Source organism: Diabrotica undecimpunctata, chromosome 8, assembly GCF_040954645.1.
Source record: "Diabrotica undecimpunctata isolate CICGRU chromosome 8, icDiaUnde3, whole genome shotgun sequence".
Lineage (NCBI taxonomy): Eukaryota > Metazoa > Arthropoda > Insecta > Coleoptera > Chrysomelidae > Diabrotica > Diabrotica undecimpunctata.
Genome location: NC_092810.1, coordinates 72,087,603 through 72,113,194, shown reverse-complemented (window position 1 = coordinate 72,113,194; position 25,592 = coordinate 72,087,603). Strand labels below are relative to the sequence as shown.

General features: G+C 33.3%; 1 protein-coding gene across 3 annotated transcripts in view; it reads left to right on the top strand.

Annotated features, from left to right (window-relative positions):
- The window catches only part of LOC140447686 (ATP-binding cassette sub-family C member 4-like), a 188,556-nt gene that overhangs the window by 66,686 nt on the left and 96,278 nt on the right, over positions 1 to 25,592 (top strand). For all 3 annotated transcript variants that reach the window (XM_072540482.1, XM_072540481.1, XM_072540483.1), the window contains 3 exons: positions 12,596 to 12,838; positions 15,847 to 16,209; positions 16,757 to 17,072. In XM_072540482.1, the coding sequence (XP_072396583.1) occupies positions 12,596 to 12,838; positions 15,847 to 16,209; positions 16,757 to 17,072 (922 nt within the window). The remainder of the gene's footprint in view (positions 1 to 12,595; positions 12,839 to 15,846; positions 16,210 to 16,756; positions 17,073 to 25,592) is intronic.

Sequence of the window (25,592 nt, the reverse complement as noted above, 5' to 3'; positions counted from 1 at the left end):
CCTCTTACAGACTTGGAAAACTGACTGATTCTCACTTCTCCCTCCTCAATCTCGCTAAACTTTTTCCTACATACTTATCCCACCTTTTTCAATCTCCGCCAATCAAAACTCGTCACAATTCCCCCATTTTTTCATTTCGATAACAAACAAATTTTTACCTATAATTATAAATTTCCTAAGACTTATTTACAAATAATATTTTTCTATAATTCTTAAAAACTAACAAAAACCTCTTTCTATAATCCCTTCTATTGTCTTTAATCACTGCATTAATGTATTTCAATTGTTTTTGGATTTCACTTAAAATTATGCGGGTCACTCAAGTATAACAAAGAAATAATTTATGCAAAGCTTACATTTTGTTTAGTACAAGGTAATCCAAGAATTTAATAACTTTCCTTCTTAGAAATGTTTGTTGGATATTATCCTACTTATCTGAATTATTTTAATGTTTTTGAACTTTGAAATATTTTTAAACAAACCAATATTTTTCTCGATTTTACATATCATAACAATATATATATATATATATATATATATATATATATATATATATATATATATATATATATATATATATATATATATATACAGTGTAGGTAAAAGTTTTATGGACCTTACGTGAGATGGAGTGAGATACACCTGTTTAAAAAGAAAGAGGTATATTAGGCCCGCCCTTTAAATATCGCCGAAAATACATGAGTGGAAATAATAAAAAAAGGGAAATTCAACGTTGCCAAACTTATTGGTTTTATTTGACCTGTTGTCTTTTTAGCATTTGAACAATGTTCTAAGATAATAAAATTTGGGCGAAATGGATTTAAATGGCAGCTTACTGTTTTTTATTGGAAATATGCCACAATTCTATTTTACAATAAATGTTATTTAACATTTTGATTTCCACTTCGGAAATCATTTTATATAAATAAAATTTATTAATGTTTCGTATTTTAAGTACGATTTCCGAATTAAAAATCTAAACATCAAAATAAGCTTATTTTAAAGTCACATTGTGCCTTAATTCCAATAAAAATAATAAACTGTATTATAACGCCAACAATAAAGAAGCTTCATACAAAACTATTTGGCAATAACATTTCAGCAACAACAGCTGAGCTGATATTCGATAGGCGATAATTAAGAAACTAGAGGCGGGACGTTGACATTTTTATCATTAACGAAACTGAATCGTTTTTCGTAAACAAGTAACTAGTTGATTGTTACCAGTAGTTTCAAATAATCGAGTACATAAACAAACATAATGGATATTATCGTTTATGTGTTTATTTATTAAAGTGAAAAAAACTAATGAAGGATATAATTTATTATAACTTAAAAAATAAACTAAACAATACAAATAGTAAATTACATTACACGTTATTATTAAATCGCGAATCGTCTAAACTGACATTTAAAAACATAAGTTTTTCTAGTTTACTTCTTGTTAACCGTGTTCGTCATTTATTTAAAATTAAATCAAATTTTGAACATATGTTCACATTTACAATATTTTATGAATATAGTGGTTAAGTTAGGATATACTTGGCGATGGTTTTTCCATCATTGTTATGGACTCTCGATACAGGTATACGTTTAGATGAGTCATGTACAATTAATTGATCAAAAATATTTAAGTCATCTTTATAGGTTTCTTTTGACGTGACAACGTCTTAAATTAGGTTGTGGCTCGGAGTCAATTATGAAAAAGTGTAACGCCCGCTCACGTCTGTTACAGTGAGTCACCGAACGAGAGAGAGGCCCGCCGGACCGGCGAATGCCTTGCGTCTCTCTCCCACTCAAACATGATCGGTCCGCTGCGCGCGCAGCACTAGAGAATTAGGCGTGTTGAATCGGTGCGTGCTTCCGTGCTTGTGTCTCTGTCTTTCTCGAGCGTTCTTGGCGTTCAAGACACATTACAGCAGAAACACTTCCTTTCCTTTCATATTTCTCCTATCATCGTCCTATCCTCAACAAAATCACTCAAATAGAAATTAGTTAAGTTTAAGTTTACATGTACAATGTTTTAGTAAACAAAATATATTTCTATAGCTAAAATTTGTGCAATTCTTATTTTCATTCAATTCCTTGTTCCTATTGTGCAATTTAATAATATTCATATCAATAAATATTCTACCGAGAAAAAGACGTTGTCACGTAAAATCTTCGCCCGTAAAACCGACTTTACAAGCAACCGATTTTTTCTTGTACTGGTTGATTTTCAATAGTAATCTTCTTGTTCTTTAATTATAGAAGTAACCAGCTTCTTAACTCTTTCTTTTGTTTTTTTTAGCTTCATTTTTATCAGAAAATCCCTGCACTTTAAATCGTGAATCCATAAATGTACATAATGACAATGTGCCACTCTGTTCTATCCCTCTAAATCTTTTTGCTAAACCCGATATTAGTAATTGTACTACGTCGAAAGAAAATGTTTGAGGTCCTCAAAAGGTCCGGATTGGATTCGACGTATATCCGAGCGATATATAAATTGTACGAAAATGCAGTTAGTTGTGTAAAAATTGGAACCAGAACCTCAAATGAATTTAAAGTCACTAAAGGCCTAAAGCAAGGATGCTGTTTGTCACCGACACTCTTTAAAATATACGTCCAAGAAGCATTGAGGAATTGGAGAAATAAATGTAGATTTATGGGCATCGAAGTGGGACAAGAAACTCTGTATACATTGTTGTTTGCAGATGATCAGGTGGTGGTTGCAACCGATGAGGAAGATATAAATTATATGAATCGAAAATTATTTGAGGAATATGCCAAATGGGGGCTTACTGTAAACATAAGCAAAACAGAATATTTAAAAATTGGAGGAAATACCACAGATCTGAGGCTTGAAAACGCAGTCATAAAAGGCTGCAACCAGTATAAATATCTAGGAAGCATCATATCAGCAGATGGCAGAGTTAAGATAGATGTACAAAACCGAATAACCCAAGGGAAAAAATGCATCCGAATACTGAATTCATTACTGTGGTCTAATAAAATAAAGATGCATACCAAACTTCGCGTATACAGAGCAATTGTAGAACCAATTACCACATATGGTGCCGAATGTTGGACGATGACAAAGAATGAACGAGATAAAGTAGACGTTGTGGAAATGGATTATCTTAGAAGGTCATGTCGAGTATCGAGAATGGAAAGAATCAGGAATGAGGAAATACGAAACCGTACAGGAATTAGAGATACTCTTTCAGATAGAATACAAGGAAGGCAATTACAATGGTATGGTCACGTGATGAGAATGGAGGAGGAGCGGTGGCCAAAGAAAGCCTTAATGTATGTTCCGCCAGAAAGAAGGAAAAGGGGAAGACCACCAAATTCCTGGAGAAGAGAAATTACAAAAACAATGCAATCTAGAGGCTTAGAAGAGGGAGATTGGAGAGATAGGAAAAGATGGAGGCTGAAATGCGGGAAGCGGCAATCGCCGTAGGACCCCCGTTATATGATGATGATGATGACTACGTCGGATACTATGGATGTAAGGTTACCGTCTGCTAAAATTTTATTGCAAGATTCTTGCAGGCAGCGTACCATAACAATCACTGAACTACCCTTCAAGTATTTTTGGCCACTCATTGTACTTGTTATTTCTTTAAAAGGCCGTAAAATTTGAGAAAGTTGAGAACAAATAATCCAGTCTTCATTATTTTGATTTGGTCCAAGTCTAAGTCTGTATTAACTAATACCAAAGTGGAACGGATTGCCTCTTCTAACTCGATCATTCTTTTTAACATGTAATAGATGAAGTACTACCTAGTTTCCACGTCTTGGATTGGCCGTTTGGGAACTTTGTTATGTTGTAATTGATATTTAAAAGCCTTTCTGAAGATAAGGTACTTTTTTTGAAATATGTTTTTTGCCGAATTATCGAAAAAAGACTTTTTATTTTATCTATTTGTACAAGACAGCATTTAAGTGCGTCCTCCACCTTTAAATTTAACATATGAGCAAAACAATTTAAATGTTTTCATTCCAAAACATATTTAATAGTTTTGACCATATTTGAGGCATTATCAGTTACTGCAAAATGTACTTTTGGTTTTAGACCCCACTGATTAATAATTTCACTAATTTCAAAAGCGATGTTTTCTGAATTCTGAATAATGGCAGCAGCCTAATAAAACCATTTTAAATTCTAAATTTTCGGTTAAATATTGTCCTGTTAATGCGATGTAAATCTCAGTTACTCCAGATGTCCAGAGGTCAGTAGTCATACAGATATTTTCTACTTCTTTAACAACTTGTGATCTAATAATTTGCTCAGTTTTGATATAACATTCCTAAAGTAATGAACCTGACAAAGTTTTTCTTGTTGGTGGTTTGTATCCAGGAATCCACCCTGCAAACTTTTTAAAAGCTCTTTCTTCAACTATGGAAAACGGATGAAACGAGTCTTTGCATAGGTTTAGTAAATCCATATCTATTTGTTTCTTTTTTTCTAAACTAATATTTTTGTTAACGGAAGTATTCATCACTTTCGAAAATGCAGATCAGTCGGAAATCGAAACTTATTCATTAATCAGAATACCTAGTTATTTAATTTTCAACGTTAACCGATAGCCCGACTGTCCACTGTCCCGAAAGAGTTATTTTTAGTTTTGTAGTAGTGTCTCAGATCAACTAATCGGCCTCGTCGACGTAAAGTGTTCGTTGCTCCTCTGTTTACGTCTACACAAAATGTAGTTTTTTTAAATCAACCATCAACTAGTTGGCTTACCAGTGAGAAACCGTAGATTCGTAAATGACAAATAATGATTTAAAATGCAGGGATTTTCTGATAAAAATGAAGGTAAAAAAAAACAAAAGAAAGAGTTAAGAAGCTGGTTACTTCTATAAAAAAGAAAAAGAAGATTGTACCATTGAAAATCAACCAGTACAAGAAAAAGAAACTGATAAAGATGACTTAAGTCTATGGTGTATTTTTGATGAATTGGACATGACTCATCTAAACATACACCTGTATCGAGAGATATAAAAGAAGTCGACATGTACTTGCTGATGATATATTGCCCACAAAAAAATTCGAACGGAGATTAGAACTGTCCATTACAGTAATGGAAAAACTTTTGCCATGTGTATCCTAACTTAGCCACTATATTCATAAAATATTGTAGTATTCTAACAAAATCTGTTCCTTGTGAACACATGGTCAAAATCTTGTTTAATTTTAAATAAAATCTGGATTAATTTTAAATAAAACAAGAACACGACTAACAAGAAAAGTGGAAAAACTTATGTTTTTAAATGTCAATTTAGACGATTCGCGATTTAATAATGTGTAATGTAAATGTAAGTACTATTTGTATATTTAAAATGTCAACGACCCACCTCTAGTTTCTTATATTAGAATCGGAACCAGAGATATTATGTAAAATATCTCTGATCGGAACTAATCGTCTCACTAATGGGCAATGGGCGTCAAATATGGAGGGGAGACCAAGGGGAAATATGATTGTTATCTTTGTCTATTCGCTGAAAATATGATTTTATATCTGTGTTAGATATCCTGTTAAATTTTACCATACCGACCATAAACTTTTACCTACACTGTATATATATATATATATATATATATATATATATATATATATATATATATATATATATATATATATATATATATATATATATATGACTAGCTGACCCGGCAAACGCTGTTTTGCCTTATAAATTATTTCTAGTTTCTAGATAAATTCTAGTGTAGACAAAAAGTTCCTTACTTATTATAAGTGTGTATGCGCTATGAACGATAAGGGAATATAAAAATAACAAACGCCAAACAATATTATTTTCAAGTTATTATAGTTTATTACTTAAAATTACATATCACATATTAATTACGATAGTAACCCTAACAAACAAAATCAATCTCTTAATGCTATAGCGTGAACAATATTTTTTGTTAGCCCATCTTTAGCGAGCACAAACAAACTGGATGGTTTACCTACTCGAGAGCATGCTACGTACAATTGCCCGTGTGAAAAACATGGTGTACTCAAATCTAAGCCACAAATAGACATCGTTTGGCCTTGGGATTTGTTGATTGTCATTGCAAATCCAATCTAATCGGAAACTGAATTCGTTTGAATTGAATTGGCACATCTGTAGGTATGATAGGAATCCGTGGTATTAATATATTTTCACCTTTGAACTTGCCATTTAAAATGCTGGCTTCGATAACGTTTTTCATCAATTTTCGAATGACTAATCGCGTACCGTTGCACAGCCGTAACGGGTTTAAATTACGAAGCAAGATAATTGGAGATCCAGCTTTTAATTGTAAATTATGCGGTGGCATGCCTGGCAAATCCAATGAGTTCAAAAATTCTGTGGAAAAATTGACAGCTTCGCTGGCATCGCAAACTGTATCAATACCAAGTTTGTATGATACCAAGTTCCCTGGCAACAACTGTTGTATCTTCAAATTTAAATTGTTGACGTCTGCATTTTTTGCTGCTAAAATAGCTCTTTCTGCAAGCCACTCATGATTTATGTACTGTGTGTGTACATCAGGAAATATTTGTTGAATGGGAGTATCTTGCGAATCAGCGATTGTGCAGAAATCGGTCGGTAATTTTACGTATCCAGTTTTATCTGTAGCAACTTTTCCATCACCGATATCGGATGGATCTTGGAGCATTTAACGCGCATATTTACTTTCAGCTGTACTTTTTCAACATTACGCCACAATGGAGATGATTTTAAGCAAGCGTTGATCTCATCAGCGTATGTTGAACGTGGAATGACGGGAAGTGTTTGTCTGAAATCACCTGAAAGCACCAACAGAGTGCCGCCAAATAGTTTGTCGTTGTTTTTAATATCTTTCAATGTCCTGTTTAACGCCTTAATTGAATGTTTGTGTGCCATAGTACATTCATCCCAGATGATAATTTTACACTGTTTTAGCACGGTAGCCATGGACGATTGTTTTTTAATGTTACACACTGCGTCAGGGTTATTTTGAATATTTAGTGGCAGCTTAAATACTGAATGAGCTGTTCTGCCTCCATCCAATAAAGTTGCCGCAATGCCCGATGATGCAACGGCCAATGCGATGCCATTATTTGATCGTATTTCAGCAAGAATTAGTGAAATAAGGAATGTTTTGCCAGTTCCACCCGGTGCATCCAAAAAGAAGAACCCACCTTGTCCTGCTGAAACTGCGAGCAAAATGCGGTTATAAATGGTTCTTTGTTCGTCATTCATTAGTGGGATATTGCGAGTAACAATCGCTGCCATTTTTATAGTGTTGTACTGCAGTTCACGATTCATTTCAGTGTTAATTAAATCAGATGCAGTTCGATTTGGCGAATTTATACCGAAATGAGTGAGTGATAAGTTGGTAATGACAATGCAAAGATCCTCAATAGCAATCAATGCTTTATTGTAGTACATAGCGTCGCTGAATGTTATTGTTAGATCGTTGCACCGTGTACGATGTTGATGCAATATATCATCTGTCATTGAATCTTTGTGATTATCCCACAATATCTGTGCTCGAGCTGGGAAACATGTAGTCAACACTATAGCGAATAGTAGACGAATTTGTATTGCTGTACAGTTCAATGCAGCTACAGCAAGCATACACTCCCACTGGTTGTCGTCTTCCAGCAAGCCGAGTGCAAGGCATGCGTCTTTATATGTTGGATACTGTTGCCCATTCACTTTACGTATATCTTAAAATGATAATGGGCCAGTAACATTAACCAACAACAGTCGAAGATAAAAGCACTCAGTGTGTCTTGGATTAACTGTAAATAATCGCTCCAAAGCGTTCGATTTAAATAAATTGAGACATCCATCAACTGGTGAGCCTTGCTTACGGGGCATCCATTTTTTTATTTGAGCCCATGTGAAATATTGTGGTACTTGTGAATAGAGTAATGTTCTTGCAAAGGGACCAAAATCATCCATACTATTACACAATTCAAAAATGCTGTGAGTGTAGATTTAGGTGGATTTGTAGCACGATCAATTACTGTCTCGTTCGTGAAAAATACACGCTGACCGTTTTCAAGATGGACGGCTAAATGAACAACTACTGGATCCCGTTCATGAATTGGAAAACCGAAGATACGCCAAGTAGCTTCATTGGAGCTGATGTGCCGTCCAATTTGGTAGAGCGTAATTTCATCGTTTTTATTTATTGGAGGAGCATTTACATTAGTATTTTCTACTCTAAACACAGCCATATCGCTGCCTTTATGGACATACTTGCAAATATATTTGATGCTCTTCACAGAACTGCAAAACTCAACATTAATATGAGCATTGTATGTCTTGCTTAGCAGAGGTGAATACGGCACCACCCAACGATTGTCAATATCAATGTCTGTGTTGCTTATATTTTTAATAAATGAGTATCCGCCATTATCGGGACTTCTTCGACGATATATTGGATATCCGTCGGTATTTGTTATCGTATCATTAGTGAAATCTTTAGGGAAATTTTTAGTACATTTTCCATCTGCCATGCAAGGCGATGAACGATGAAGAGTACCACATGGACCACGGATTATGTTTGCTGTAACAATATCAAACAGCACTTGGTCAGTAGACGGATCTGGAATTTCCGCAGAAATGATACTATCGATTTCTTCAGGACGGATTTTGTCGATTAACGAAACCAAAATGTGCGCATGAGGTAATCCCCTCTTTTGCCATTCAACTGAATACAGCCAGCAACGTGTGGGACCGAATACATGTAATTTAGTAATGTAACTTATTAGAGACTTCAACTTTTGTCTGAATACACGTGATGTAATGTCATGACGATGTATTGCATTTTGGCCAGGCAATAGCAAATATGTAATCTCTGGCCATTTTGGATTACATGTGAACGTAATAAATAAACACGGTCGTCCATATTCGCGCACGTAAGCCGCATCCTGTATATATTCTTGCATATGACGTGGACTGCCTATATACGATGATGGTAAAATGACAGAGTTACCAATTTCGGCGATGTCGGCGTTGTTGTTAATAGCGTCTCGTAAGTGAATGTACTCTTTCGCACGCAGCTTGAGTTGATTATATAGTAAGTATCGTAGACGTTCGCCCTCTATCTTCGCGTACATGTTGACAATGAATTGTTGACAAAGCTCACGACATCGTAGAATGACGTTGTCCAGGTCGCGCCGAATCATTAATCGGTACGCATAATAATCTTTCGAGCTAACGTTCTTGTTTGTTTCAGCTCCTGTAATAATATATTTATGATTATTAATTTAAATTAATTCCCTTCAATAATTTAATTGTTTTGTTAAATGGTTAATGATAAATGAAGTACCCGATACGGAATCTCGTTGTTTTATGTTTATGCAATATCCGTCTTGCCCCTTCCAGAATATTAGCGGATATTGGAGAGCATCATATGAACGATGTGTATCAGCAATGAACTGAAGATTATTATTTCTTCTACGAATCACAATTTCTCGTGTACCTGTACGATCGCCAACCATGATTCCAGCAACGTCTTCAACAACAGGTGCATTGAATCTACGAATATGTTCTCCAGCTGGTGTTTTATCAGGGTTAATGACAATAGCGTGATTATCGCTTTGTAATTTGTGCATGTGTGATTTGAATATTTTCAACAATTCATTGTGCTCGTTCAATAGAGCGTCCAAGTCGCTGGCGATGCACCTGGCAAAAAATGAATCAAGGTTATTATAGTCACAACGTGCATTCACGCGATTAGCAAGTGCGCTTCCGGAATCCTCGCCGCCCATAAAGTAGATTTGTAAAAATTTATGTGGTTCGTTTGGCATTGGCAGCAATAAGCCCATTTTATGATAAACTTGGCCTCTGATTTTAAATGTAGAATTGTATTGTTGACCATTAGCATTAGTATTTCGAACTATTTCTGTTGCTCCAAACGATGTCATTTGAAAGCAGGAATTGAATGTTCGAATTGACTTCAGAAATACGTTAGAATCTGGATCCGTGCCGATAAGTAAACCATTCAATGGTTCAGGTGGTGTTTCAATTTTAGGTAGTTGCACTTTTCCTGACGCGCAACACATCCCAGGTGGCTCATTTTTGAATTTGAGAGCATGACAATGCGGACATTCCTTATCCATAGCACCAATTACCACTTTTGAATGAGCATGATTCCTTATCCATAGCACCAATTACCACTTTTGAATGAGCATAATATTCAATATCGGGCTCGTACTGGAATGCTAGACGCAAAAATGAATCAGATGTAAATGCACGATGTACCTGTCAGCGTTGTTGGTCATTTGTTCTGCGTCTATTAACCGTAAAACGGCGTGATTGTCGTTGTTCTAAACGTATAACTTCATTGCGATCAGCTCGTGTATCTTCTGATTGTTCTTGATGCAATTGCTGAATGCTCACACGTGCATCAGCATTTTGTTGCTGGACTTGTTCTTCGGTTCTTTGGGATCTTTTATCTCTCATACTTCTGGACCTACTTGTATTACGGCTCAAATCAGCCCCTTTGCGTTTTCTTGGCATTGCTCACTGTACAAAACACATAAATAGAATTAATGAAATTACTTAATGATGGAAAACGTTATAATTATAATTTCGGCCAGGATTATAGCGAAAATATTAGTTTTATGAAAAAAAATTTAAAACAATAGTTGTAAAAAATTCAAATAATTATATAAAAAAAGTATACTTACAACACAAAAGCCGTTGTTGGTTGGAGCACGTGACACGTGTTGAGTACTTTTAAGGTTATGTAAATCACTTGTTTAAATAAAACTTCATTAACTGATCTAATCGTGCCAAATACACTTAAAATTAATAATTTTATTATTATGAATAAAATAGTAATAATTAATAGTTATTATGACAGTTACACAGAAATAGAAAATTGATAATTGTGAACGTTACTACTACACTTGATGCATAAACCATAATCATGGATGGCCGAAAACTGTGTAGGGAGTGAGAGAAGTCTTGTGTGAGTGAAACAGGAGACCGGCTTCAGTTTATGGTATAGTGTGGCATTTCACTCACCAGTAAAGGTGCGGCAAATTTGAAGAATCCAAGATTGGTAACACTAAGCATATATCAGGATTAAACTTTAATAATAAAAATAAATGTTTATTTTTTTAAAAGACATTTTAGATTTTAAATCGAAGTAAAGTTAAAAACACTATAATTGATCAGTTATCAAGCGAGATGAAAAATGATTAAATTACTAAAATAGTCATAAAAAATAGGGGTTGATGATAAAACGATGTATATCGATATAATATAGCGATATAAAAACCAAAAAAATAAATGCATGTGCATTGACAGAACATGCATTAACGTTGAAACATGAATTTAATTTCGAGGATTCATGTATTTTGGCAAAAGAAAAGAACCATTCAAAACGTGTTTTCTTGGAAATGTGTTCCATAAAATCTAGTAATCTGGCATCAATAAAAAGTCAGACATAGATAAACTGAGCAACATTTATTGTTACTTACTGGAAAAAAATCCAAAATAAAATTAATATCTACCTGTACCCACACAAATTACACTTATATGCATAACATGTTGCGTACCATTAAGACAGGTGTAAAAATTAAAATCACCTAAGATGGGCCTCTAGTATTTCTTAAAAAGAAATATAATATTAAGTACACCTAATTACTTTTTAATCATAGGATTTTTTCTTTTTGTTCTCTATGTGTCAGAGTTAAAACACACCAGTAAAAGATGACAAACTAAATTTTTACTATCTGTACCTAAATTTTAAAGAATTTTAAAATGTATTTTGTCCACTATTTTATATTTTATATGTGTGTTAATAATGTTGAGTGTCTATGATTTTATAAATAATCTCAACGACTAGTAAGTTGCACTGAAGATTTGTGATATTTTATAAATATTTACATTTTTTTTCTTATTAGTGTGTTGAAAAAGGAATAAACCTGTGTTTCATTAACATCCCGGCCAATTTTCTGACTGCAACCCTAATAAACTGTGTTGTTTGTTTATATTGACAGTCACTAATACCCAGTAATTCTTATATATATATATATATATATATATATATATATATATATATATATATATATATATATATATATATATATATATATATATATATATGTGCAAGTGAAGACGAGAGGATCTTCTATTTGTATATCCGCCAGAGATGATGGTACAACCAAATAGGGCAAAGGGGAATGGAGGAGAGTATGCAGAGTAGCTGGCAATGGTTGCTCCCAACTAGGATAGATGACCGCAGGTGGAGACAGAGCGCGTCATCCCCGGTTCCCAACCACGTTTACCTCCCTTACGTTTGCCCCCTCGCTCTCACCACACAAGAATTAGCGACCGCGACTGGACAAGAGCACAACTGCCTCTACATATAGCCGCATTTTTCGAAAAGGAAGTAGAAAACTGTGGGAATATTTGTTTTGAGAGGCCCGTACTCCACACTGGGTATTAATGAATCACTTATGGATAAAATTTTTTAAAGTACATAAATTGGTAATTTTTTATGAAATATTTAATTTTTTGTAATCCCGTTCTTATTATTTGTTAGAATATTATTATTATTAATTCCAAGTTTTCTTCGTTTACAATATAACCAAATCACTTGTTTCAGGATAGAAATTAATACGATAAAAAAATCTATTTTTGCATTTGCTATTATGTGGGCAATGGGTATATATACAGATCGCATCATTCTTTACTTAACTTTAATTCCATATGTATATTTAGGCTCGGATTTAAGTGCGGATACTGTATACTTTTTAGCGAGATTGCATAATGAACTTCAAGGAGTGGTAACTATATTTTTTCCAAGAGCTTTCTCATTCTCTTATGAATGCATATCATCTATAACAAGGTAAGTATATAAAATTTATGTGTGTGTAATAATTGTATTTTTTACTTACGTGCGTGTGTCTTTATGCAACAGCACACATGTAAAATTTATAAATGTACTGTAAATGTTACTGTTACTACTTTTAGGAGAAAAGTTACGCTGAAACCTGTACCATTTATTGTTCTCCACATTTTTTCCCAGATAACGTGCTCCTTCGAGCACAGCTATGTAAGAATGTATGTATAGAGCTGTAATGGACGTCGCGTCGCTATGATTTAAACTGGCGCAATCTCTGAATCTTATATGTGTATAATTTAATAAAAGTATTTTTTGAACGTCTCAGTTTTTGTAAATCTTGTGTAAGGAGCAGATCACATGTGATTTCAATGCTTTCATCATTGCTTCATTATCGGATACTATGACAGTCTGTTCCCGAATATTTTTTATTCAAGATTAACTGGAAGTATCTTTGAATGTTTTATATTGACAATGTATTTTACATTGGTATATTGTCTTGTCGTAATACTAACTTTTATCGAAGTTAAGCGAAGAATTGGGTCAAATGATTTCTTCTTTGGTCATCCTAGATATAATCTTTATTTTTACCCTTTGTGTGAGAAATATTATGTTAGTATGTTCAACTTCAGCTTGAGCTTATTCTGATTGCACCTTATTTCTTATATATGTTGTTACGACAATAGTGAGTCTCATTATTACCATGTAAATCCAGTTTATGATTTTTGGGTTATTTCCCAAAATTTTTTCTGCAAAGTTTTTATAGCTTACCGCAAATGAATCTTTCCCGCAGGTTAAGTACTATATATTTAACCTCAGTTTTCAAATCACCTGTACTCCTATCTATTGTGATAGTTTTGAAAATGAGTTTCTTTTTCTTTGTGAATGATACTAAGGTGTTTGTTAGTAGGGTTGATCTTAAGTTCTCTTTTACATCATTTATTTGTATAATTCAGTCCCCTATTGATTATGTCACATAGGATGATTTTTGAAGCTCCACTTCGCAATTGATTTGAGTTATCGGAACTTTGACAGGATACCTTATGGTTTGCCAAATCGCATAGAAGTTGATTTGTTACTGCTCTGTATATAAGTAAAAACAGAACTCCCCTTATGAACAAACTGGTTGAGATAAACACATTATCTTGCCCTATTTTTATCTTTACCACTCGTATACATCGTCGTTTTATGAGAAGTCTTGTCGTATACCCCTTATATATCTAGAAATACACATACCTATAATTTTACACTAAATTTGCATTTATTATTTTCATCAATGCTATGGTTTTTGTCGACTTTTCCACTTGTTATGCATGCTGACAGGAGTTCAAGAGTCTTTATACCAGAATTTCTGTTCTGATATAATTATTCACAGCTTTCTCCATCACGTTTAAAGCAAGTGATGTAATGCGGATACCTCCAAGATATTATTGATATTGTATATCACATTTCCAAGCTACTTTGAGCAGTTATTGTGATGATGTGTAATCTCCCTCCCCAAAAAATAGTTTGCTTTTAATGTCCTCTCTCAAAGATGCTTAGATATGAACCTAGATATTTATTCCTGTTTCATCGACTTCGAGAAGGCATTCGACAGGGTCCGACATGAAAAACTAATAGAAGTACTGAGAAACAAAGATATAGACAGACGAGACTTACGAATCATTATCAATCTGTATTGGAATCAAAAGGCCAATATAAAGATAGAAGAACAAAAGTCCGAAAATATAGATATAAAGAGAGGAGTAAGACAGGGCTGTGTTCTGTCACCATTACTGTTTAACGTGTACAGTGAAGCCATATTCCAGGAAGCGATAGCGGATCTGGGTGATGGAATCGCTGTAAACGGAAGAATAGTAAATAACATATGATTCGCTGATGACACCGTTATAATGGCAGACACCCTGGAATCGCTACAAGAATTGGTAAATAGAATTAACGGTTATTGCATTAGATACGGACTAAAAATAAATAAGAGAAAAACTAAATTTATGATTGTCTCAAAAACGCAACATGGATATGAAAGATTAATGATAGAGCAAACCCAAATAGAAAAAGTAGAGACATACAAATATCTGGGAACCTGGGTTGATGACAAAAATGACCAAAGCAGAGAAATCGAAGTCCGAATTGAAACTGCAAGGCAAGCATTTGTGAAAATGAAGACAATGCTTACCAACAGAGACCTTCAGTTGCATCTTAGATTGAGGGCTCTAAGATGTTACATATTTTCTATCTTACTATATGGAATGGAAGCTTGGACATTGAAGAAACAACACATAAGAAAAATAGAAGCGTTCGAAATGTGGTGTTACAGAAGAATATTAAAAATTCAGTGGGTTCAAAGAATTACCAATGCTGAGGTACTACGACGTCTAAATAAGGAGTTAGAAATTATGAACAGCATAAAAAGAAGAAAACTAGAGTATTTGGGTCACATAACCAGAGGAGAAAAATATGAGCTGCTGACAATTATTATGCAAGGAAGGATCCAAGGAAGAAGACGCATTTCCTGGCTGAGGAACCTTAGAGAATGGTTTAACTGTAGTTCACTACAACTTTTCAGAGCAGCAGCCAACAAAGTGACCATAGCCGTTATGATATCCAACCTCCGATAGGAGATGGAACTTTAAGAAGAAGATAATCTCCCTCTGTAACAAGGATCGAACGATTCCGTATACTTTCGTAAATTACTATGGTTGGAAGGTATTTATCACCCACTCCAGTCGACTGTTGGTATGTATGTGTTTACCAGTGCCAACACATATCTTTTGTACAAATCTTTTTCGTTGAATTTTTACAATGCTCTGCTGGGTTAATTCCAGGATCCACTTCGATTCCTGGTTAGAGCACTTCTAGAAAGAGCATGGTTGTCTATTCATCATTCTCATCTGACTTGTTTAGGGTGACATTGACAACTCTATGTCTGTCTTTGTGTTATTTTTTCGCAGTGGGCATTATAAATAGATATTTTAAATAGTGTAGCAATTATGATGTCATTCTTCCTCTTTCAGGCTCGAAAATTTTCTTATGCTTGATGAGCTCCAGGTGGAACAATTAAGAGATCAAGATTCACATTTATTTCCATTAGGAAATATTACTCTCCGAAACGCAACATATACTTGGAAACAAATGAATATAGTACCGACAATATTAGATATTAACTTGCATATCACACCTGGGAAACTTTGCTGTGTGGTGGGTAAGGTGGGATCAGGTAAATCTAGTCTTCTACAAATATTGCTAAAGGAATTACCTTTATTAAATGGCGAAATGAATATAACGGGAAAAGTATCTTATGCTTCGCAAGAACCTTGGTTATTTGCCTCAAACGTGAAAAGTAATATACTATTTGGTAAACCGCTTTTAAAAGACAGGTATGTAGCATTTATTTCACTTTTTTCACCTATTAAAAATTTAATAAGTTTCTAAAGAAAACGTTTGCCTGTTAAAATTTTTTGAAAATTCTAAACGTGTAGCATCAAAGATTACAAGGATGTGGTTTTTAATAATTTCTTAAAGTCAGGTTCAGTCGAGTTCTTAATGCTACATAATCAATGTATGCGTGCTATCCAGAATATATTTGATTTTTTTTTATATATCTACATATAAAACGCTTCCAGCCGGTTAAGAATTGTCATTTTTAGAGTTCACGTCTCTATACAGTAGAGGAAGGTCGACCGTATGTAGCATAGCTGTAATATTAGATATAAGTCGAAAACATCACATAACAATCCACGTATACTTATAAAGTTATTCCTGGCTTGATCAATGCTGGCTTTGACCTCTTTTTTCGGATATCCTTTACATTCAATTCAGCATTCCTTGTACATTTATTTGTAAACTGGTTCAAATATGCTATTGTTTAATATCATAGGTAATGAAACATTGATCATCATTCTTTATAATTAATACAAATTTTAGATACCAAGAAGTCATCAAAGTGTGCTGTCTTGAACAAGATTTTAAACAGCTCCCTTATGGAGATAAAACTTTAGTCGGTGAGAGGGGAACATCACTAAGCGGTGGTCAAAAAGCAAGAGTAAGCTTGGCTCGAGCTGTGTATGCGGATGCAGATATTTATTTATTTGATGATCCGCTTTCAGCTGTGGATACTAATGTGGGAAAGCGCTTGTTCGAATCGTGTATAATGCAATACTTACGTGGAAAAACTAGAGTTTTAGTGACTCATCAACATCTGTTTTTAAACAAAGCTGATCTTATTGTTGTGATGAAGGATGTAAGTTTTTTTTTCTTCATAAAATTATATATTATGATTAAAGGAACAATAATGATAAGAAATAACTTAGTATTTTTAATAAACTCGTTATTATTTTTATAATTAATAAAAGACTAATAGCTAATCATAATTTTTACCTGTTTTTTATTATTACAAATTTTCTACTTCTGAGTCGTTTAGTATAATAAATGTACGCTTACAATCAGTCATTAACACTCATTTTTTATTCGAGAGAAAAAGAAAGAGAGACCTGCGGTTTCAAATAATTTGTGACTATCTTGGTCTGTTTGAAGTTACCTAAATTGTATTTTTCTTTTAGACAAGACGAAAAGCTCAGGTTCGTTTGGAAAAATATTCCCAATACACCCCAAAATAAGGTTCAAGGGTCGCCCAGGCAAAAAGTTGTTTTCAAAAATTCAATTTTTTTTTTGAATTTTTTGGACCATTCTGAACAATATAAGTCTCATATAATTTTTGTTTAAACTTAATCGTTTTCGAGGTATAAACAATTTAAAACTGAAAAAAAAGCAAAATTACGATTTTCAAGGCTCAAAACCAAACCTAAAAATATTATGTTTAAATTCATTAAGTACCTTAATTCAAGATCAAACCTTGTTCTATTATTTCCCTATAAGTATCATTTTGGGCTTATTTAATTTTAAAATATTGTTTTTTAATTATTAATGAAGCGCTTGTAAGGGGACGGGTGCTGGGGTTGCGGCGTGTATAAGCGAGAGAAACAAGATCTATAGCACAAATTTTTGCTGGTTTGAATTCTAATTGTACAAATGAGCGATCGACCTGCCATTTCTTAACAATAAAAAACAATGTATTAAAATAAAGTAAGCCCAGAATTTTCGTCAGGAGCTAATAGAAGAAGGCTTGAACTTGAAGTTAGGCACTTTATGATATCAAAATAATATTTTTAACTTGTGGTTTTAAGCCTTAAAAATCGTAATTTTGTGTGTTTTTTTTTAATTTTAAATTATTTATAACTCGAAAACAATCAAGAGACAATTTAAAACAGACCTTTTTTTATTCACAATGATCTAAAAAATCTAAAAATATAAACTTAATGAAGCATGTATAGCAGGGCGAGCGCTAATCTGTACAGTGTACAATGAGAATTCAAACCAGCAAACATTTTTGGCTTAGATCTTGTTTCTTGTATTCACTCTGCAGCTCGAGCGGCTGTCCTGTCATAAGCGCTACATTAACGATTAGAAAACAATGTTTTAAAATGAAATAAAGCCCAAAATACTTATCGGGAAATTTAGGTCCTTAGTGAATTTAAAAATAATATTTTTTAGTTGTGTTTTTAAGTCTTGAAAATCGTAAGTTTGCGTTTTTTTTCACTTTTAAATGTTTATAACTCGAAAACGATCAAGTTTACAAAAAAATTACAACAGACCTATTTTGTCCGGAATGGTTAAAAAATTAAACAAAATTTGTTCGGACCGACAAAATTAATTGGTACACTTTGTTTAAAAAAATTGTTTAAAAAAATTTTAACAACTTTTCGCTTCGGAGACATCTTGAACCTTATATTTGGGTATCTCATGAAAGTGATTATGTAAAAAAAATCTCATGAAATTTTTCCGAGTGAATCTGAGCTTTTCGCCTTGTCTATTTGCAGTGTATTGCAGTATTGCTTCATCTTTATCGTTTGGACTCAACACATGATTAGCGAGTTTTTATGTTTTACTATTAATCTTACTAACTTAAGTTCGCTTAATAAGAATCAAGCTATTTGATATGCCGCAGCATGTTAAGGACGCACTGGCGTGTGTGCCAGCTTTTAATCCTAATTCGTGGAAACAAAGATTGACAACGAGAAAATAGATGACCCAGAAGAGGACTCAGAAATGAGTGACTTTTCTGAGTTCAGAATTAAAAATCTAACGCGAACAACTAAAGAGGCGACTTCAGTCATGGACTGTCTTCGCCCCAAATGTTAAGCCAAAGGATGACCCAAGAGGGTCCATTTGGAAAATTCCAAAATGCATAGCTTTCTAATATTACCCTGTATAGCATTACCTTTACAATATGTTTAAATATATCTTTAAAATTAAAATAAATTAATGGGCGCCATCTTTTATTACTTATATTCGTAAGGAAATGAACTCAGACAGAGAAATAAAATGAAAAACTTAAAACAAAGCTATTCTAACTTTTATTACTTTGTATAGAACAAAAAAAATTACTAAAATATTTTTAGGAAAATTGCATCATATTGCAAGAGAAAAACATTCTGTATTTTTATATTAAATTAAGAATGATAAGTACTGATATGAAACGAAAATTATATTTTATCCAAAATTTGAAATTCGTTGACATACAAATTCTGATAGATATGTAATTAAAACAATAAAACTAAAATTCTATCACTGTTATCTAGTTCATTCACTATTCAATAAAAAAGTATAAAATTGGTATAACCTGTATTATCCAAAAGCTTGTGTAGCTTGTAAAAAGGATATAATTTTACCACTGGGTACAAGTTGGGATTTCAGAGCATCGAATCCATTAGCGGCGGAAACATATGCCCACTATAAAAATCCGTATGACAGTGCTGTGTATAGCATAATGAAAGGAATATTCCAAAAAAAGTCATGCGCTCATATTAGGTAATGAAACATAGTAGCAAATCGGTAAATAGCTGTAAGTGTCATGGCGGCTACTAGAATAACATGGCTTTAAAAAATCGTATTCTATTCCATCATTAAATTGACATCGGACCAAAAAACGTGACCTGGGCAGTAGCTAGTGCTCCTGATGAGGGTTTCGCCAGAGACCAATAGCACACATACGTCCTTTCTGCTGGACTTTTAAAAAGAAAGAAAAAATGTCGATATCTGGGAGATAACTAGCGCTTGGATTTGTGAGGACAAATTCGGAATTAACTTGGAATGATTTAGCAGTTGGGTTACTTAAAAGGTAATTCAGATATTGCCGTACTTGGCTGAGAGGTGGCGGGATTAACATTAATTTAAATATTTATTAGAAATTATACTTATATTAATTATACTTAAAACGGTTACAAAATTGATTAATAGAAACTAGAAACCTATTAAAAAATAACATGTGTCAATGAGGTTTCTTATTCAGACCATAAATACATTTGTATTGAAATAATAGGTAATAAGACTATCAAGGAAACTTATCGTTTCACTCGTAAAACAGACTGAGAAGCATGCAAAGTAGACCTGAAATATTGTTTAAACAGGGTTTGAGGGGCGATAAAGCATACACTGGACCTAGACATGGCTGCCGAACAATTTTAAGAGGTAGTCATATCGGCGTTTGACAACAGTTGTCCGGAGATAGTGAGGAATTCCAATAGAACATCACTCTGGTGGAATAACAATCTTGCAAATAAAAGAACAGAAGTCAGACAAAAACAAAACCTTCATATAAGTATAACCTTACTCCAAAAAGTCAGGTGAATATACTCAGAATGGTAAAGATATCCTAATGGAACTTTAGAAAGGTGCACTTTTTTGAGTCTAAAACAAAATTGAAACCACTAGACACATAGCAGCAGACTGTAGTGAAGATCATAGCACAAATCAAATGGGAAACTAACTCATTTGAGTTATATAAATCACCCGATGTAGATGGGATTAATTTAATACTATTACAGAAAGAAAATGACGTTATGTACAACAAATTATGTATGATACTACAGGCTAACTTAGGACTGGATTGCATACCAAATGCATAAAGGTTCATAGGAGTAGCTGTTAAACCTAGCAAAACCTAACAGGGAAAAGCTAAGTCCTAACGACCCATAAATTTGATATTTGTACTCAAGACTCTAGAAAAACTACTAGATAGACACATTAAGGATAGTATATTGGTTGAAAGCCTGATACATCAGGGGCAGTATGCATATAGAGTAAGATTTTTTACGAAAACTGCACTGTAATATCTCGTACAGAGGTTGGAGTACGTTTTGGAAAATCAAGAGATGATACTGAGTACATTTCTCAACATAGAGGGAACCATATAAAACATAGAAATCACATTTTTGAGAAATGAATAAACCATATGAAGGGAAATATTTTCATTCCATCTCATCCAGCAGGTCTATCTCACGAGCTAAAAATAGCGAAACACGTGTCATAGAATGGCGGGTTTGACGGGATGTGAATCAAGATGTGTACATCAAGAAACATACCTGATAAACAGTTAGCTACAAACGAGAACGAATAAATCGCCAAATATCATAGGAAATGGTAGAATAGATTTAAATCAAAATACATTTAAATGTTTGCATGACATGCCATGCGATGAAAATCACCTGTGCAACTCAAATACAGCTAATAACAATAATACAAGTTGCATAGGAAATAGTTGAAATACATTGTATCAAAACACCATCACCGATATATATATATTTACGGAATGAATAACTGCAAAATTCTGGTGGATAATCATGCTAATGTTCTAGAATATAAAACTTACAACACTAAGGCTTCACCAAATAAAATTAAAAATTATCCCAAAAACAGCCGAAACATACAGGAAACTAATTTAGCGAAAGTTGAGATGTACAAATCGTTCACCACACGCAACAAATAAAACGAGATGTGCTTACACAGTAGTAATTCGAGGCTTACATCACGCAACACCATTATTGGAGTACAAAAGAATAAAAAAGAAATGTTCATCTCGTAAAAGACATCTTCAAACTGGAATTCCTTTTACAGTTTTAGACCCGTCTATATACCAGGTATAACCTTGCAGCACGGTTGGAAAGTTTCTCCTGCTCCATCTCTCTCGTAGGCTGATGTCCACTTGGGAAAGTACTTTAGGAGTATATATAGGTACTATATGGTCAGAAATCATCATCCATTCGGAATTCCTAGCTTCATTTATGATATTACCATGTCCTGATTTAACCGCTACGTTACTTACTCAGGTTTTTTCGCAGTCTATAATATCCCATCCTCGCCTCCTCCTTATAATTATATGTAAATGAGGGAGGTCGAGTAAGGTCTCCATAGTTGCTGTTGGTGTGCCCGTCAAAGCCTCTGTGATTCAGATGCAAACAAGTCTTTACACCTATCTTAATTTGGGGATGGCCTTTCTTTGCTGCACTTTTGGCCTCCATACCACTGATGCATACGAGTATGTAATTGTTGGTCTTACCACAATGTTATTAATCCAATATTACATCTTTTAACTATTTAAATGGGAATAAGCCACAATTAAAGGTTAAAGTAAGTTTATTGACGTTTCAATTTCCACTTCGGAAATCGTTCTCAAAATACTTTAATCTTTAATTGTGGCTTATTCCCATTTAAATAATAATTACTTTAAAATGCCACAAGAAAATAGCTTCAGAACAATATTACATCTCTTGTTTTATACCGTCCATTTTTCCATGAGTGCGTCTGGATACTATTAGTAGTCACCGCTCTCTTGGGATATTCGTTCTATTTGCTATTCAAGTAAAGCCTCTAGTCTAATATTACTTCAAAATATTTAACTTCAATCACCAGATTTATATTTGTAGCATTAGTAGATTAGTTTTAAAAGACCTAATCCCCCTAAATTCCTACTGGTAAATTTCATGATTTTGGACTTTTTGGGGCTAATTATAAGCCCATATAAAGAACATTCTATAACGACAATCAGACTCCTTGCATTCTATATTTGGCTGTGCTGTTAAATTTACTGTCGAATAAGATAACCAAGTCATCCGCATAGCCCAGGATATGATGTCTGTAGTTACTGAGTCTAGCTATTAGCCAATCCTCCCTCTACAGCGAGAAATGCATCCAGCATAACCTCTTGATTTTTAAGAACGTACTTTGTCCCCTGTACAAGATGATGTAGTCTAGTTTTCATAGAGAGTCCTGCCCTATATATGTATTGTCGCGGATGCATCGAACTTTCAACCAATACACAATCAATAATGTGCCTATCAAGCAGTTTTTCAAGAATTGTTTCAGTACAAATGGCATAAGACTCATCAGCCTTAGCGACTTTTACACCCCTAGACTGTAGGGGTATAAAAGCCACCTTTATAAGCCTTCATGCGATTGGTATGTACCCTCAGTTTTAAGCTAATTAGCAATGTATTTTTTTTGGATACAACGTCATTTACCTTTTATAAAAGTATTGGACCAATTCCATCCAGAGTCGGTGATTTATATATTATTTATATATTATTGATTATTTGATTTTATCCTGGCCTATCACTTCTTTTGCCATACGCCCGTTTTCCCAAAAATCATAATTTATGGTCTCCACTCCAGTCTGCTGTCATGTATCTAGTGGTATTAATTTTGTCTTGTACTCAGGAAAGTGCACCCTGAAAAGTTCTGTCAAGGTTACTTCACTATTCTGAATGTATTCACCTGGCTCCTTTTTGAGTGAGGGAATACTTATCTGGACATCCTTTGGGAGAACTTTATTTTACTAAAGTAAAAAACTAAATTTTCCTCTGACTCCTATCATTTGATATGCAAGATTGTGATTCCAAAGTTAATTCATGAAAAATAGTCTTCTTTTTTTTTCTTTTCTGGTGTCTTTTTGACTTTTTAAAATCTATAACGATCTTCGTAATATTCAACTTCGTAGTGCGATATTATTTATCTGGTAGCACGTCAACAATATATTTAATGCTTTAGTCGGAAAAAATGTTTCCCGACCAAATTTCGGGTCTAATGCAATATGTAATGCTAAGATAGGTATTTTGTTTATTTGTCTTTACGTGTCTCGACAGTGTAGGTCACTGACACAGGGACAATTTTATTACATTACATTACAAGAATATACAGTAACATTACAAACGATAAAAAATACATTAAATACATTAAATATTGGTACAATTAATAATTATCAAATTTGAAATTACATTTCTTCTTCTAAATTTCCTGGTAAAGCCTGGTTTCATAGAGGTAATTAATAAGGTTTTGGAATTGATCGAGCGAGCTGAAAATATTTTGTAGGCTTCCAGTTAAAAGATTCATTTTTCTGTTGTTAAAATAGGGAGAGTCTACGAGAATATGTTTAACAGATAAAATCGTCCGTTCGGATGAAAACTGTACAATCTCAAAATTTACAAACTTTTCAGGAGAGCATTTTTAAGATTTATCGCTAAATAAAATTTTCCACAATAAACATTGGCAGGTTTTTGTTTTAGTTTTTATTAGTTGTATCTTTTCTATGTCGAAAAAACATGAAAATATTTTAAACATATAAATAATAATAATAAAAAACAATTTTTTAAAATAAGATGTTTTGAATTTTGCTACTTTTTCAGAGAAAATATTATTAATTTTCATTATTATACAGATGTTTAAAAAGTACTATTATGATAAAATAAGGTTTGTAAAATGAAAAATTAGGATTATAAGCAAATTTTTATTCTCAAAAATATTATAACAAAGAGTAATATGGCACAAACATAAGAATTTAGAACGTACAAAAAAAATTTAACCTTACAATGAAACTTATTCTTAGAAGTGAGTGTACCGAAGGCAAAACTCTTTATTTAACAAAGTCACATTTGCTATTAAATACAAACAATCAATTAAAGTAAAAACAAATTAAAAGGAACGGGAAAGTTTTTCATAGAATCCAAGATAATAACCAGGAATGGTTTTTTTTGCAGTAAACCCCATAAACTATTTTTCTTCTGCTGTGAAATTTTAATAGGTACGTGGTATATTGATTTAAATAAATGGTTTTCTCTTAGAGCTTTTGAATTACCAGATGCACCTATTACCATTTTAAAATGTTCTTGACTGTATGAATTCTTATAAAAAAAACTGCCACGATTAGCTTTTGTAACTTGTAAAATTTTACAATGTAAATCCTTACAATGTAAATTCATTTACATTGTAAGGATTACCGGATTTCTTGGCTGTTCTTATTAAAGAAACGTATTGATCAGGAGTATATATAGGTCCAGATTTAAGGGCTTTTTTGATGTTTCTCTCAATTACGGAATGAATAGAATCATTTTCATTTTGCGTATATCCTTTAATGAGAAATTTGTGAGTATGTAATTGAATTAAGGGTAGGAATTACTGCCACAGCCTGAATGTACATACTTATTAAAAACTTGTTTTTTTGCTGACCTGTGCAGTTATCACTATAAAAAATGATGTCTATATCTTCATTTGCACTTGCATATAACTCCTGGATATGCTTAAAAACGCATATGGCTATCTCGTTAGCTCCTCTGTTGCCTTGCCCCTCATGCCAGAAAAAACACTCAACATCTTTTGTTTTCAAATCGAAGATGGTAAAATTGTAAGCATTTAATTTCGAGACGTAATAAGAAGTTGAAATTTTGTCTTTTGGACAAGGCAATGATGCTTGAAGATCATAAACAGTAACAATTAGCGACGATCTACAATCTTTAATTAGCGAACAATCTTTAAAGAATAATTTTAAATTGTTTTTTCTTGGTCTGTTGCTAGATTTGTATACATATTTTGGCTTTATTTCCTCGATGCTATAAGTAATGAAGGTATGCTTATGCAATGCATCAGGTAAAGC